The 17,129-nt window shown below is 41.7% G+C and overlaps 1 protein-coding gene across 1 annotated transcript in view; it reads right to left on the reverse strand.

The window, feature by feature from the left end:
* ITPKA (inositol-trisphosphate 3-kinase A) overlaps window positions 1–17,129 on the reverse strand; it is a 392,533-nt gene that overhangs the window by 84,812 nt on the left and 290,592 nt on the right. Inside the window, exon 4 of the mRNA XM_069208788.1 lies at window positions 8,323–8,527. Within this exon, the coding sequence (XP_069064889.1) occupies window positions 8,323–8,527 (205 nt within the window). The remainder of the gene's footprint in view (window positions 1–8,322; window positions 8,528–17,129) is intronic.

Consider the following 17,129-nt stretch of genomic DNA (forward strand, 5'->3'; position numbering starts at 1 on the left):
TGTTGTAGCCATACTTGCAACAATGCCCTTTTGTTGCAGATGTTTCCTCCTTTCCAACACCATCAAAATGTTTTGTTTTTCAACTTCCTCGGCAGAGGCAATCACAGTCTGCCCCTAATTACAATAATATCTGATTTTTCACCACACTCTCAGCACATAAGCTCTCATTGGCAATTTCCTTATATTTTACAAAATGATTAAAGCTGTAACACAACTAAATATGGGCCAATTCTTTCTGCTTAAACAACAGAGAGACAAACTGCTCCCACAAGTTCTGCTATGTGTGCAAGAGTACAAATAAAGCCAGTGGGCCCTAAGACCAGGTTCACTTTTTTCATTTTTAACTTAGTCTCTTCATGTCTCTATGGAGCAAATAGGAGGCTCTTGGGACTAATAGTTGGATAAGAGGACAATCTGGACTAGAAAATCATCAGGGGTCAAAGGTTGTGAGATGTCTCTGCACTATGGCACTCACAAATATAGTTGTCAGAATATAGTCAGATACAAATCTTGAGGGATTAAGAGTTGAATAAGGGGACAGTCCGGAGATGTCATGAAGGTCAAAGGTTACGAGATGTCACTTCACTCTGGCGCTCAAAAAAAGTTGTCAGAATACTTTCATTTATAAATATCAAGTTTAAAATATTATTTCTAAAATATTTCTCCACCGGAGTTAATAATAAAATAAAACTACCCTCATGGGTAGATTTTTGTAAATTATATTTATTTCGGATTATGGACATGATTTATATTTCAGGGGATGGGTTACTCCATCATGATGGTGAAAGATATTCCATCTGGCAAAATATAAATCCCATTCTGTCCTGTGGGATTTAAATTTTGACGGACAGGATATCTGTCACAGTTGTGACAGAGTAACCCGTCCGCCGAACTGTAAATACGGCCCTATATTTTGACATATATTCTTCACTGTTCTAGCCCTTTTTTGGGCGAATAGATGTCCTCAGTGAACTACAAAGATCAACGACATACCAGATGTAAAATGCAAGTTTTGAAGGAAGAATACAACAAATGTGTGGTTAGCTTGCCATAAAATGTTGGTAACAAATAATCTCTAAGGCTTTTCGGCAAGTTACCCGAGACTTCAAACCGTTGGTTGGAAAATTAACCACACAAGAACATAAGGCATCTCCACTGCTACTGAGCATCATTGTTCTAGGTAGGCCTTTGGGGCTTTCAGAAACATCAATGAAGTGGATATCCTGTTGAGTTTAATTAATATGGCAGAAGGAACATCAGTGTGAAACATGCAGCTACTGTTAGGGAGCTCAAGATACACATTTAGAAATGTATTCTTGATTTATAGAGTCTCCTTAGCAAAGTTCTGGTAGATGAAGATCACTGACTCTTTCACTATTGCAGAGGGTATCTCCCTCATAGCTTTCCAAATCTGCACTAACTAATGACATTGTAAAATCTTCAAAATGTCTCTGGATTATTTCTTTGATTTAAACCCTACAGGTATCCTCCTCCAGAGGTCTAGAAGTTTGAAAAAATGCTATTTGTATTGTCATTTTCTATTCCCTAAGTCAGTAGTTTCTACTGCACGAGGTTTACCATGGACAAAGCTGATTTGGATAGTTCCATTATTTACCCAATGCATATTTCTTTCATCTCAGTGCTGGATATTTTCAAATTAAGATTAGCCATGGCTCTCCAAATAGGAGTAAAGTTATTTTACGTCACCAATCTTCTGATACGTTTCTTAAAACTTTCTATTTGAATCTATCTATATTTTTGTAACTACTTAATGGTATTTACCACATTTAATTTTTATCTCTGGAAAATGAAGTTGTAACCAATATATTTCCCGGATTATTTAACTCTCACATTTACACTTTCACCTCAAAATGTGTAGGATTTTAATATGCTACATATCCATATACAATAAAACAACACTCCTGAAAGTAGTTTATTACTGCCACATGTACACATCTGCAGCTAAGCTTCATGGGAAATCTCATCTCATTTTTATCTCCTCATGCTAGTAAAATGTACTGCTGTTATTCTGGTGGCCGTGACTGGCAGCATTGAGAGACACTGAAAGAAGTCCTCATTTTTGCTTTTTGTATTACTAAAAATAAATACAAATTGGCAAACAAATTATTCCTAGGCGCATGTTCTCACAGGAGATCGGCAGCCATCTTGAGGCTAAAATTTTGCCAATGACTATATGGTCTTAGGAGATTTCAATTTCTATTTGGAGGATCTGCAAGATAAGGATACTGCTGCTTTGCACCAGACTCTTTCGGGCTTGAGCCTTTCGCAGTTGGTAGGTGGCCCTACCCATCAGGTGAGACATACCCTTGATGGCATATTTACCAACAATACCTCACTGGTTAATTAAAGCATTCTCCCAATAGCATGGACCAATCACAACACAATCTTCTTCGATTTCCTCACAACTCCACTGGCACTTGTTCTAAGGCCACGTCAACTATATCAGCTTCTCTGGCTTGGCATAAAATTCAACCAGACCTCTTCCCCAAATTATCAGACGAGTCATCCCCTGTCTTCTCAGAGGACCCCGACACAGCGGTCTCTCTATACGCACTGTGGTTAGACATGGCGGCCAACTCACTTGCACCTTTTAAAACGGTAAAGTCCAAAAAGCTTAATAAATCGGCTCCTTAGTTCTCTGGAGAACTTAAGGACCTCAAACAAAGTTGTAGAGGCAAGGAGCAAAGATGGAGGTGGGAATATAAGGAGGAAGTGAAGATCAAATACAAGAGCTGCCTAGCAGCTTATAAGGCTGCTATCTATAAGGCAAAAACTACATATATTACTAATAAGATAGAAGAAGCAACAAATTTGACAAAAGAACTGTCTTGAACTGTCACCTTGCTAACACAGGGTGCAACAAAGAACCTAGAGGACACCAGTCAATCCTTTTGCAACAGCTTGGCTAGTTTTTTCCTTCAAAAGGTTGACAGGGCATACAGTTGCTTCTCAGCAATTCCTCCACCATCGCCGAGTGACACATCCGGCTCAATCCTGCCGGAAGTGAGTTTGGTCTGCCATCATCCTGCAGAAAGGATTAAATGCTTTTAGTGAGTTCGCTCTGCTATCAGTAGGGGAAGTCATGAAAATTTTCAGATCCACATCTACCGGATCCCTGCATGATCCCTGCCCTCCGAGAATTGTGATGCTAGTGGCAGCAATGATTGCTTCTAAACTAACTGACATTTTTCACCTTATGTTCAACTCAGGCATCTTCCCTGCAATGTGGAAGAAAGCCTCTGTGTACCCCCTCCAAAGGAAGCCTCTCTTAACCCTACGGATCCTAGTAGTTTCCGTCCCATTTCCTGACAACCCCTTCCAGCTAAGATTGTTGAAAAAATTATAAACAATCAAATAATCTCCTGGATTCTACTTAATTTGGCTTCCGAGGTCGCCACAGCACAGAAACAGAACTAATTAAGGCTACCAAGGAGATCAGGGCATCGCTTAACCAAGGCGGCAGTGCATCCCTCATCCTGCTCGAGCTATCAGCAACCTTTGACATGGTTAATCACTGGTTGCTGATGGACCGGGTAGACAATATTGGGGTCATAGGTAAAGCCCGGACACTGCTGAATTCTTTTTTTCTTGGCAGAGAACAGATCTTTAGCCAAACTAATAAAATCTTTCAGATTTTTCCTCACATCCTACGCCAACACCCAAATTGTCGTCTCACTGGTCAAAGGTGACACTGACAAGATTTTGGGACTGCCTATAGGCTGTCAACTTTTGGATGAGCAGAAACTGTTTAAAACTCAGTGCAGGCAAGACAGAAGTCTTACTGTTTGGTATCCATACCTCCTTCCGGACACCTACCTGAGGGGTTTTCTTCCTACACCAGTTAAAAAAAAACAGGAACATGGGAGTCTTAATTGACAATAGATTGAGTTATAACCAGTATGTCAGCTTGGTAACCTTTTCCACCTTTTTTATGCTGAGTGCTATAAAAAAAGATTCTCCCTTTTATTCCAGCCTTTCTTAAAAAAACGGTGATCACGTCGCTGATAATGGCTAAACTTCATTACTGTAACGACCTACTTCTCACCACTCATCAGTATCTACTGACCGAACTCCAAACCCAGCAAAATGCAGCCGCCAGACTTTTGTTGAGGATCCCCAAACATCAATCCATGAAAAAACTCCATTAGCTCCTCATAAGGCAGAGAAATGCCTTCAAGACACTTTGTATTGCAAATAAAGTGCTACATGACTCTGGCCCCGATTTTCTAAAACATTGCTTCAAATGGTATACTCCAGGCAGACCCCTACGCTCGACATCTGCCGAACTTGCTGTCATCTTCAGGTTCAAAAGGATAACTTGGGGCGGCAGAAATGTTGTACTGGGGGGCAGCTAAAGCCTGGAATGTTCTACCCTGATCCATTAAAGACTCTCCAAACATCCTAGCATTCAGAAAGGCTCTGAAAATCTGGCTATTCAACATCTCCTAATACCGCCCGATGCTAGCCAAGCTCAGCCCCAAGACACCTCTGGGTATTCGAGTGCTCTACAAAAGCAATTAAGACGACACATTATAACATTGCTTTTTCTCTGTAGTCCTTTGCAAAAAAAGCAGTAAATACTGGGAACCTTAATGATTATTCAAAGTTTTTTTCTTTTTTTTACCTGGGTTGTTTTGTCTTTTGTTCTTGCTTTTCTTCTTCAACTACTTGACTACAACAAAGCCTGCCAGTTCCCACTAGAGGATCCACACATCAATTCCACAGCCTCTGACTGATCACTGTGCAAGTGCCTTTTAGTGCCGCCTTTCTCAGCCCACATTGAAGATCACTAGACAGCCACAAATAGGCTTGATACCTACAGGGTCAAAGTTCACACTCAAGCACTTACTATTGTGTTAACCTCATAGCTCACCTTTTCTTATGGTAATGGGTACTTCCATTGCTCTTTCAATGTGGCGAGGAAGAGCCACCCAAGAAACCTATGAGAAGATAGCAGATAACTGAGGCCACAAAAGGGCCTTTCTAATTTCGACCCTGCCAGACCATTGATTACAGCAAAAGAAGCACTTGTGTGCTGCTGGTTGGATCTGGTAGCTTCATCCCCTCCTAAACAATGATGAATGACGGAATCACGACAGTAGCATTTCAATCATGGTATGTCACGTACAGCATAATATGGCAAAAAACAGTAGAAGCCTGAGTGCTGCTAAAGCCTAGGATTCAAGCCCACATCATGCCTGCAGGTGTTCTCCTTAGAGCTCCCAGGGCGGTCTCCTAATTTAAATATCTATTGAACCCATTTAACAAAAACAAACTTTTGTCTTTGTTGCATTGAGTTTTAATCAGCTGATGTTCATCCATGTCTTCGGTGGTTGCAAGAAACTCAGGGCTTGATTTAGATATTGGTGGATGGGTTACTCCGTCACAATGGTGATGGATATCCCACCTGCCGAAATCTAAATGTCATAGACAACAACGGTACTTAGATTTTGACATACAGGATATCCGTCACCGTTTTGACAGAGTAACTCATCTGCCAATATCTAAACCAGGTCCTGAGTTTCTGGACATCAAGTTGCTCTGAGGACATCTGGAGGTGAATCTCATTATTAACTGCATATGAATGACATACCCATTTCCTGGCATGTCATTCACATGCAGGTGATATTCATACCCTACGAAGCATGGCAAATCAGTTGAAAGCTGTGACATCTATGCACCACAATAAAGAAGGGATTCAGGGGAGAAACAAGGTCTCACCTAAGCTGACGATTTATGAGGCTCAGATAAGGACCAACCAAGTGTAAGGGTAGAGTCTGGCCTTCATTCATCCCATGCTGTAGTAGTATGGGGTGGTACATGGTGTAAAAAAGGATAAGAATTGCAGCTGCATCCCTATTAACGTTCACCAGAAGGTCATCATTCACAGCCACATTCACTGCCTCAGGTAAAGACATCTGTCAGGCCCAGAATGGACTAAAATTGCGAGACCAAAATTTTGCCCATGGACTTACTCTAAGGTATCTTGGTCTTGGGCACTATTGCTGACGTCCTGGCTGCAGTAAGTCGTTAAACCCATCTCCTGTTGCTGAGCTGTAGACTGGACCCTAGAAGCCTCCCAACCACCCACCATACCATTCCTGCTAGCTCATTGGGAGTAACCAGGAGAAAGTTATAAAACATCTGAAGAAACTAAGACTCTTGGATGTAGCAGGAAGCAGTGGTAGAGAGGTCTGTCTTCCTTTGGAGCTGTGGTTGGAGTCCCCTAAATACAGGAAGGACAATAGGGTACAATTGAGTGTACTGGCCTAAAAGGTAACTGATTCTGCCTCACCCTCCCAACCTCGGTAAGGAAAAACCGTTTGCTGGTAACATGTTTTGTTGTTTTTTGGGGGCAAGCGTGACTTCACTTGCTAGGGCCTGTCAGGAGAGTGTATTGCTGCATCTTTCTCAGCTTCTTGACACTTCTTTGCTGCACCGCTCTTGAAGGACAACGCCTAAGAGGAAGTGATGATTGGCTAGTGCATGTCTGTAAAAGTGTGGGACACGTCAATGTTATCACACACCTGTATGAAGGTGGTTAGAAGGATCAGTAGAGCTGTGGAAGGACCACACACCTAGGGTCTAAGTGCATAAATGAATTGTTAAGAGTGCCACTTTTCCAAAACGTGACTTTTGGACAGGTGATGCTAGTGTGCGTGGAAGGGGTTTGGTGGGGTGAGGAGTGTACAGGAGACATGCAAATTAAATGGCATGGAATCTGGTATTGTCAATTGCCTGTTGAGAGCATTATGCTACCAGTTGGTTCACTTTTAGTGCTGTGGTGACAGCAAATAAGTCCCTTTGGATAGGAATAAATAATATATACAAATTTGAAGACGTGTATTTGCTTTACTGTAGCATACACTATTCAAAAGAATATATCTGCAAACATGAAAGAGAAACAGCCCATAATATAATTGTATCACTCTTTGTAGGCGTGTATGCTGCTACATGGGGAATTTGGGAGCAAGAAGCGTACTCTCCATTCGCGTGGATAAGATGCTTTGAGCTTGTATATATCAGAGCCAGACACTTGGCCACAGCACCCAGAAGTTCAGGACATTTTTCGCTTGGAACATGCATTTTTCAAAGGAGCTTACCACAATTTACAAATCTAAGGTGTCCCCAGAATTCGAAGTCATCTGTCCCTCGCTTACCCTGATAGTCAATATCTCATTTGCTTGGCAAAAAACCTTACTGACCACACTGCTCGACAAACTATTCTGGGAAGCATTTTAAACTGAACTTAGGACATTACAAAAGAAAACGTTTCAGACCAATGGCAAAGCTCATCTCTTCCAGAGGAAATATGATCATATCTGCCAAATACCTATTCAACTACACTGGGTCCCGACTGAGGCAAAAATAAAATTCAAAATATGTTTCTTACATACCAAGTGACTCACCAAATAGACCTCTAAACTTGCTAGCCCTTTAGGAGGCTTACAGGGCTTCAGAAGCAATAACTCTCTCCAAATTGAAATATTCTAAATTTCCCAAACGTAGAATCAATCTTTCAGTGTTGCAGCAACAAACCTTTTTGACTCACTTTCGGCCACCTTAAGATCTCTCCCCAATCTCATTGTTTTCAAGAGGTCCTTCAGTTTTAGCTTCACTATATGTATTTGTCACATGTATGTTATAATAGTGTTTTAAATTCCTACATTTGCACATCATGTAATTTGTATGTACTCAGTGCTTAGTTTGTGCTTGTGGTTTCCGGTGCGGGGCACCAGCACTTATTTTTGAGGGCCGGCACAAGTATTTACTGCGAGCAAAAGACACATATGGGAAAGGTGGAGGAAGAGAAAAACGAAAAAGCGCACAAAGGGAGAAATCAAAAAGCTGCAAGAGTTAGCTGAAGGGGCAAGGAATGACTGAAAATGGATGAAGAGGCCCGAGATGGCTTCAGGATTACACTGCCTCAGTGTTCTGTGCTCGCACATTTAAATGCAGCAGGCAAGTGTTTGTGAGGAGAGCTTTGGGTACGGGCAAGTTTTTATTGACAAACTAAGCACTGTATGTACTGACCTATACCCCCGGTAAAGAGCACTGATAGATCTTCTGGTGTAGTAGCGCTAGAGAAAACTATTAAATAAATATATGCTGTACACATAAAATAATGTCCATCTATTAAAGAACGTCAGTGTGTTTTTCAGGAAAAAAAGGATAGGTAGGAGGAAGATTGTCTAAAATTAAGGTGCATATAATGTTTTAGAATTAAACATTATAGAGAAACATTGGCATTGTAATATTAAATTCCTTACTAATATACAGCTGGACAGGTAAGTGTCTTACCTTTATGCCCTCAATCCTGAAGCCTAGGGTAGCAGTCGAACTGATGGTCTCCCTCCACTGCATATAGCGTGGCTTAGTCACTCCCTGCTGCGCGTTCTCCTCATCTGTGGGCGCAAGGGGGTCCACTTCAATCATCTTTTTGTACATGTCCTTCCGTAACTTGGGCTTTGCTCGGGCCTTGGTCAACTCTTCTTCTAGGTAAGTCCTGTAAGGAAACAATGAACAGTAAGTGGTACCCAACGCATCGCAGTGTAACCCTCATGCTCTAGATTGAAGGAACGTTCAAGCTTGAAACAACTCAATCCTATGGAAGGAACAGTAACAGATGGTTGTTTTCATTAGTCTCTCAGGTCATAGAAACCATGATTTTGGCAAGTTGCTAGAACTCAAGGTGCGAGTAAGTAGCTCATTGTGAATGGCAGTTCCAGTAAAATGGAGTACAATCACTCCCATTGCCACTACCATCACCCAAACAATCCATTCTGAAGAATGAACACGCTGCCTTCTAGCTGCCCAGAGCTTGTTGGGGATTTAAACTTCCTCTTCTTTGGTCGGCAAGCAGAGCATGATGAGATATCCACTCAGGAGCAGGAAAGGTTATCGAAAAGAGAAGGCTCCCAAACGAATGCTCCACAGGTTTGAACCACATCTGACATCTATTATTACACAGCCCCTCCCTTTTGCCACAGCGCTTTCAGTCTGAGGGGGGCCATGACCAGGAAATAGGCAACCAGCACTAGTGCCTCAACAATAGCACAAAGCAGCTCCTAGTCCTTGCTGTAAGAGCAGACATGCTTTCCCTTCTCTTTCCTTCCCTCCTCCCTCTTCTCTTCCTTCCTCTACTTCTTTCCCTCCTTGCCTTCCTTTCTTTCCCCGTACCCTCCCCTGGCATCATCACTCCCCCTACATCCACTGAAATGTTCTGTAACTTTTCTGCAGTTTACTTGTGGATGTGTGAAGATAACAATGTGGTTTCTTTAGTCCTTGTTTATCATTATAGATCTTGCCCTGTGGGCTGATATCCTGGAGGCCTGGCATTCCTCTGCAGTGTTTACTGTCACACACTCACCCGGCGATTCCTCTAGCCATCTTGTGCCAGCTAGAGACTTAGGGCCTCACTACGAGGCTGGCGGTCCTCACAGTGATGGCTGGACCACTGCAACAGTGGTGGTCCAACCGCCACATTACAACCCTGGTGGGCAGACCCGTCACGGGACCGCAGTTCCTGCAAGAAGATGGTTCCCGACGAGGTGACGGCAGTTGGAGTTGTACTCAGCCAGGAGGCACTGAGTTCAGTGCCACCCTTTCCATGCCCCCCTGCCCACCACCATTGGAATGCGCACTGTCTACACAGTCAGCCCAGTGCCAGCCTTTCCATGCCCACCTGCCCACCTCCATCGGAATGCGCACTGTCTACACAGTCAGCCCGGTGGGTACGCGTAACACAATTTTGACCAGTGAGAACATAAGAATACGCTCGGGGGGGATGCCACTGGTATGACAGTGGCGCCTTCCCCGTGAGATTAGCATTCAGCTCGTCCGACGGCCATACTCCTAATGAGGCCCTTAGTCCCTGTCCCATGTCCCCACCTACTATCCCTTTTACCAGCCAGTGGCAGCAAGGGTAAAGCTATATAGGATACACTTCAGAGTGCAAAAATCGCAAATTGCAATTACCAAATAGCGATTCGCTATTTCATCAAATTGCTAATTGGTAATCATTATTTGCAATTGTGAATTTTAGGTAATGGCAAAATATTTTGTGATTACGTTGTTACATCGCATTTAGCAAATTCCAAATAGTGATTCAGTAAAAATCTCTATTGGGTAATTGCTAATGCGGTGCTTCATACATATGGCCCACAGTGTGTAACATTTGCATTTTCTTTCCCCATCACATCTGTAACCACCTCGCATGCAAATAACCTTTTTGTGTCTTCTCTTTATTCAAATTTGTTTTGTGGTTGAATCCATTTGCTTGCACTGTATTCCTCCCTTGCAGGAATGTGTGTACCTCACCACTTGCAAAGGAATCCAGATTCTGGTCTTTCTCCCTGGTGAGCACATATTTTCCCAGGAACTAAACTGAGTCTGATTCCTCATTTCTTACCAAAACATATCATTCTGAATATGCCTTTGGCTGACTGTCCATTGTTGCCATGTTGGAATTCTTAGTATTCTGGTGCCCAACTGTCTCTTTATCTACGTATCATGGACCCTATACTTTTTCTCCAACATTAAAGGCACCTGAGTGAGAGACAGATTTTCACTACCTTCCACTGTAGAGGCATATTTTTGCTTAATATTCAGTATGTTGTTGTAATCTAATATGCCAAGCTTCCTTTAATATTTGGAATGTTATGTTGGTGTTGTTCCATTTCCTTGTTAAAGAGTGAAACGTATGTTCTTGGACAGTGACAGTTGTGGCTGGCTGGTGAACAGAGCATCACGTTGAGCTGAGAGGTATCTCATTGAAGCCTCATAAAGCTCAAAGAGGTCAGCGTCGTAACTACAGATTTTGGCGATGAGGATGGGACCAGCACAGTCATTCTTATCTTGGCTCTACTCAACGTGAACTTATCCAGCATCATCCTCGTAAGCCTGTCACATGTTTGTTTCAACCACCGCGCTACGTCCTTCCGTCACTTCTTTGTGAATCCTTCATTTCATGTTCCTCATATTTGATGGTCTGCAGCTATGCTGAATGACGAAGTCCTCTAACAAGTTGTAGAAATGATAAGACAGGGTGTAAGGAGGGAGAGTGCCACACCTATTTCTTTGTAAAGCATGGGGACAAAATAATTCCTCCAAGTGGTGTTTGTAAGGGTTTGTTTAAGATGGCTCATGAAGGGCACTTGGGACAGACAGTAACCAAGAAAAGATTAAGAATGGACAATTGGTGGCCTGCAATGGATAGTGATATTGTGGAATGGGTGGAGTGGTGTGCTGAGCGCAGGGAGAGTCAGAAGAGATTGAAAGTGGGATCTCTACGTGAAGTAAGTAATATTCATGATCCTGGAATTCCTTGGCACAGTGCATGCATGGATTTCATAGGACCAATGTCATATTTAGATCATATGAGGAGGTTTGCTATGGTGTTGATAGATGGGAATACTAGGTGGTTAGTAGTAAAAAAAAAATCTGAAATATCTACGAAGAAAACAATAGCAACATAACGTCAAAGTTTTCAAGGGGAAGGTTTCCCAAGAGTATTGATAACTGACAATGATAAGCAGTTAACCTCAAATGAGATGCAGGAATTTTTATTATCTTGTGGCAATAAACATTCTCGTACAGCTTTGTATAATTCACAAACCAATGGAATTGTGGACAGGGCTAACGCATGAGTAAAAGTGATTTACAACTTGCAGAAACAAATATGATGGATGAAGAAAGCTTGATCTATGATTTAGTGTGGGAGTATTGCACCACAGAAAAATCTAGCACTAAAGAAGTACCTTTTGTGGAAATGAGGGGTAGGACACTTAGGGCCATATGTACGAACACATTTTCCCATTGACACGGAATGGGAAAAACCCTTTGCTACATCTGGCCCTTACTATCAAACTGAATCCTTCGTGGATACAAAGTTTGTTAGAAAGAGGGATTAAACAGGTTAGCACTAACACGTTTTTAGAGATTAGTAGTACAGGAAGAATTCAACCAGGTGATTTAGTGAAACTAAAGGAAGGGCATATCAAGAAAGGTGTGGGAAGATTTAGAGCTCCATTTGAAGTGAAGGAGGTTCATACGTGGCATGTTGTGTTAAAAAATTGTGAATGTTGAAACATGAGGAGAGTTGCCAAATACGGAAAGGAAGAAAGTGGCAGGATTGTGATTGAAGAGAATGTTCAGAATGGATATATGATGATGGGGAACGAAGAATTGTTGGGGAAAAAAGAAATGTTGGGAGCTAATTTAAGCGATAAGCATGTTAGTGACTTGAATTCGCAAATGCAATAACCACTTACGTACACATGCTGCGAGTTATAGTCCAGTAGTTAACAGTATTCCTAGTAGAATTACTAGATTGAGAAAAGCTCCAAAATGTTTATCAGACCCTGTAAAGTGAATTATGTGTTTACATAGGGATTACGCATTTTGCATTTTAATGTTATGTTATAGTTTTTAAGCATTTTTTTAAATAGTAACTGTTTTTCTTTGCATGTTTGCTTCCTTTGTTTTTGTAATTTCAAAGGAGAAAGATGTGTTGTAATCTAATATGCCAAGGCTCCTTTAATATTTGGAATGTCATGTTGGTGTTGTTCCATTACCTTGGTGATGAGTGAAATGTGTGTTCCTGGACAGTGACATGTGCGGCTGGCTGGTGAAGGGAGCATCACGTTGAGTGATATCTCATTGAAGACTTATAAATCTCACCGAGATCAGCGTTGTTACAACATATGTCTCCGTTTTACTCTGCAGGGCACACTCTGTGATGATGTATCTTGTGTATAAGAGTAGGTTTCCTTCTTGAAAAGACGCTTTCATCTGCCATGTGTCACTGAAGTCTTTATAACAGCGGCCAACCAAACTCAATGGTGTTCTCAGGAACCATATATCTGAGTCACATACGTGGGCGGTGTAAATACACACTGCAGCCTGCTTATGACATTTAACTCCCACACCATTAATACATTTCCTGTGCCAATTTACCACAGCATTATTGGAATGCTACAAATGCCATTTAGGTGTACCCAATCGTGTCATGTTTTGAAGGAAACACGCGTGGTATGACACCAATCTGAAACCTGTCTAAAAAAAAGTGTGAGGAAAGGTACTACAAAAACATGTCATTCCTTACAGGAAAGTTGGTTGTAAAACTGTGATAGGATTACTGTTCTCTAAGCCTTGAAGAAAACATGCAATGACAATATTATTCCATCCCTCTCCCTTCACTTGTTCAAATAATGCATGTGCCCCTCCAGCCTGGAAACCCGATTATGCACCAGTCAAGAGCAGGTAAAATAGATTTCGCCTATGCAGGCTGCAACAGGCTTGCGCTAAATTCACTTGAAGCCAGGTCCAATGTGAGGTGTGAGAGGAGCATTTAGTTAAACTCTTGCAATGTCATCTGCACACCCAGATACACACAAGCTCCTGCGTGGGATTGTAAATGTAAATGGCATCAAAACCACTGCTCTCTATGAACAAAGGAGTAAAAAAAGACATGCTTTGGATTGTTTGCCAGAGCCTATCCTTAGAAAAGCAAACCTTTCCTTAAAGGTAGACAGACACAACCCAATCCATGCCACTGTTTACACGTCTTATACACAATGGATGGGATGATAATCGCATCTCAAATGACAGTAATTACTTGATGTGTATTTATGAACACATATAGCAGTGCCTTGGGGATGGATATATTTTGTTTTTGAGACATGTTCTCTCTCGAATCGTTGTTCTGAACTGATCTGGCATGAAATAGCTCCAAGTCTGCCTACTGCACACAAGGTATGACTCAGAAATGTGTGAATCAGTGGCACGGGGATCGCTCTTTAAATGTTCACATTGTTTGGCTCGCTTGCTGGAGCTTGTAAATTCAGCCTGAATCTCTAAAGCTTGTCGAGAAAATATTTTTATAGCTTTGTAGCTAAACGTTGAGAGAAAAGTGCCTCGAGGCTTTCCCACAGGTCGCTGAAGTCATCACACTGTGATGTTTGTTTGGGCATTGGCAGCACAGAGACAATCATTTAATCATTTATTTATTTAAAGCTCTCTATATTGCGCTGACTTGGCTCCTTGCAGCCACGCCACAGCACTAGATGGTGGTAAGTATATATATTTAGTGGGCCCAAGGACTTTAGAGGTTTGGGATAGTTCAAGAGATCCATGGTGCTCGAAGTGATGTTTGAGAAGACTCTTATTTGAGGACTCAAACAAGGTGATGGTGATTGAGCTCAGTCCCTGGGAATGTTGTGTGGGAGAGTGGGGGGGGGGGGGGGGGGGCGGTGTTCTTATTGAGGCGTTAGTCTGCAAAATACCTCCTTGGAAACAAACCTTCAGGTTTTTCCTAAACTTTAGATAGTTCCTTTGACCTGTTTACAACAATGGCTAAAAGAATCTGTCCATGTTTGAACACTTGCATTTAAATAGATCTTCACAGGCATACACTGAGGTTGCTTGGAAAGGTTTAGAAGGGCAGCATCAATGCCAGTTTTTCAGAGTTGCCACTGACTATGCAACAGATTTCCCTTTACACTCCATCTATATAATGTTACCTTATGGTGATGTCATCATAAATCCGCCATTGATCCATCCTGCCTGACCTGACTTGAGCTCACTCGTAAGGAGTGACTTAGCAGCACTGCTCTCTGTAAGACGTTTTGTTTGCAAATCTTTAAAAGACATGTAGAGTGGGGTTGGCTCTACTTAGAACAGAATATTTCTCTCACTTAGTGCTAGTGGATATTTGGTGTATACCTCCGCCTCTTTTTGAAGTGCTTTGATTACCAGCATAAGTGACTATTTGACACCTGAAAAGTACATTCAACGATGAATGTTTGCCCCATTCAATTATCTATCTCCTTTATGCATGCTCCACAGAAGCAATACTTTTTTGGTGTTTTTTCCAGCACTGTCAAAGCCAGTAAGTTAGGCTTAGATGTGATAAACAGCTTTTGTGCATGCAGCGCTGACACACGACAGCATTTACAAGTGGCTGTGTGCTTCCCTTGTGCAGAAACTACGAGGTCCAGGCCCAGAGATGCTTGCCGTCCACATACATCTGTTTTGACTGTTCTGCCTACTGTCCTGAGATTCCTAAGAACTAGAACTGCCAGATGCAATTTTTCAATGCTGGCACGACCCTGTAGACTGCTTTTCCCCTATTTCTTAGAAGCTTTCCTCACCTCTTCCGGAAATTACTATGAAAACGTTGTGTTGTGTTTTAGAATGGAGCCACCAAAGTGGTCAGTCTTGTGAGCTCTTGTGAGTAACGTATAGCATAATCTAACACACCTACGCATGACCGTCTACCAGCTGAACGAGAGGTCACAGTGGGTCTTGCTTGGAATGGGAAGCCCCAGCAACAGCACATAAGCAACACTATACAAAGACCCAGAGCATGAGAAGAAACACTGAAGGGAAAAGAAGAAGATAAAAACAGAAAAGCAGTGGCAAAGAAATGTAATTTGATTGTGTTGATTGTGTTATAAGTGACCCCCATTGTTTACACCATATCTTCATAAGGTTGTTTATAGCCCTGGTGATTGGGGCTATATGGGCAAACCCTTCGGTTATAGCCAGAGACATACTCACTTGGTCAGACCGTTAATTGTAGGACATTGCAGAAGAAAATAGGTAAACATCCAGTTCTCTCTATAGCACAGCATAAAATCATTGAGTCACTTTTTTCCCAAAATGTGCTCCACTCAAGATATATGTTACCAGAAAATCCCAACCCTAAGGCTCCTTGGTTCTTATCCACCTTACAGGAGGAAAAGAGCTGATGTCAAATTCTGGAGCGTCAATGGAGAAAATCTTATAATCCTGAGGCAAAAGCTAAATATAAATTTGTTTTGAAAGCATTTTGCAAATCAATTTGCAAATCCTATGAAGAATATTTTTCTAACCTAATTTTCGTAGCCTTTAATATTCCTTGTGAATTGTCTAAAATTGTCCATTATGTTTTACCTTCGTAGGCAATAAGAAATAGACTGATTCCTTATTTAGTGTTTTGTAATCTCCTACCTCAATTTCTCTATGAGAAAATTCAGAATATTTACCCGAAATTCTCAGCAGCATCCCTTTCTAATGTTCAAGTGGAGTTAGGAGCAAATCTGGGTCACTTACTAACATTTGATTCTGTCTTAGAGGATGATTCTCTTAAAGAGGTTTAGAAACGCAAATCTGGGTCACCTGGGGATACATGCCCTGTCCAATCTTTAAGGATGGCCTTCTCTGCCATCAATCTTGTGTTAAATAAAATCTTGAATAACTGCTTGATTTAGGGGTGTTCTCATCAGTCTGAAAAAAGGTGTTCCTTCCACTAATGACACAACCTAAAGCAGACCCTGTAACACTAAATAATTATAGACCAATATCTCTTTTACCAGCTGCTGCTAAAATTCGAGGGAAACTAGTCAATAGGCAACTAACCTTTTATTTGGAATCCAATAACATACTAGACAATTCCAAGTCTGGCTTTACTTCGAGGTTCAGTACTGAATCTGCTCTGCTGGAAGTCACAGAACTTATCAAAGAAAATTAGGTTGGGGCGGTCCACTCTGGTAGTCCTGCTTGATCTATCTTCCACCTTCTGCCCTTTTGTATAGAATTAGATTGCAGGCATTGGTGGTAAGGCAATTGCATTTCTTTTCTTGAGGGCAGATCACAGTCGGTTCACCTCTCTCCGTTTACAGCTACCCCAAAACCACTTAAGCATGGATTCCCTCAGACTCTGCTTTTAGCCCCACCCTTTTCAATCTATATCTAGTTCCATTGGTTAAGCTGATAGAATCTTGGAATGTGAAGGTCATGTTGTATGCTGATGACAATCCGCTCTCATTGTCTTTTCAGAAGCACAATGACAAGGCCTTCACTAGCTTCAAACAACGGCTGAAGGGAGTTGCCGAGTGTATGAAAGTTAATTTTCTCAAATTCTATTCAGAAAAAATTGAAATCTTTTTTGGATCAAAGTGACCACCTGATTCTTGTAGGTGGTGGCCAGAGGAACTTAATCCTACTTCCACCCCCTTCTCCACTGCCAGGAATGTGGGAATAGTGTCTGTTGTTTGTTTCATGAGCTAAAATCACTAAAGAAAATGTTACATTTGGCTCCGGAGAACACATGAAAAACGATTGTA

Source organism: Pleurodeles waltl, chromosome 9, assembly GCF_031143425.1.
Source record: "Pleurodeles waltl isolate 20211129_DDA chromosome 9, aPleWal1.hap1.20221129, whole genome shotgun sequence".
In the NCBI taxonomy this organism is placed as follows: domain Eukaryota; kingdom Metazoa; phylum Chordata; class Amphibia; order Caudata; family Salamandridae; genus Pleurodeles; species Pleurodeles waltl.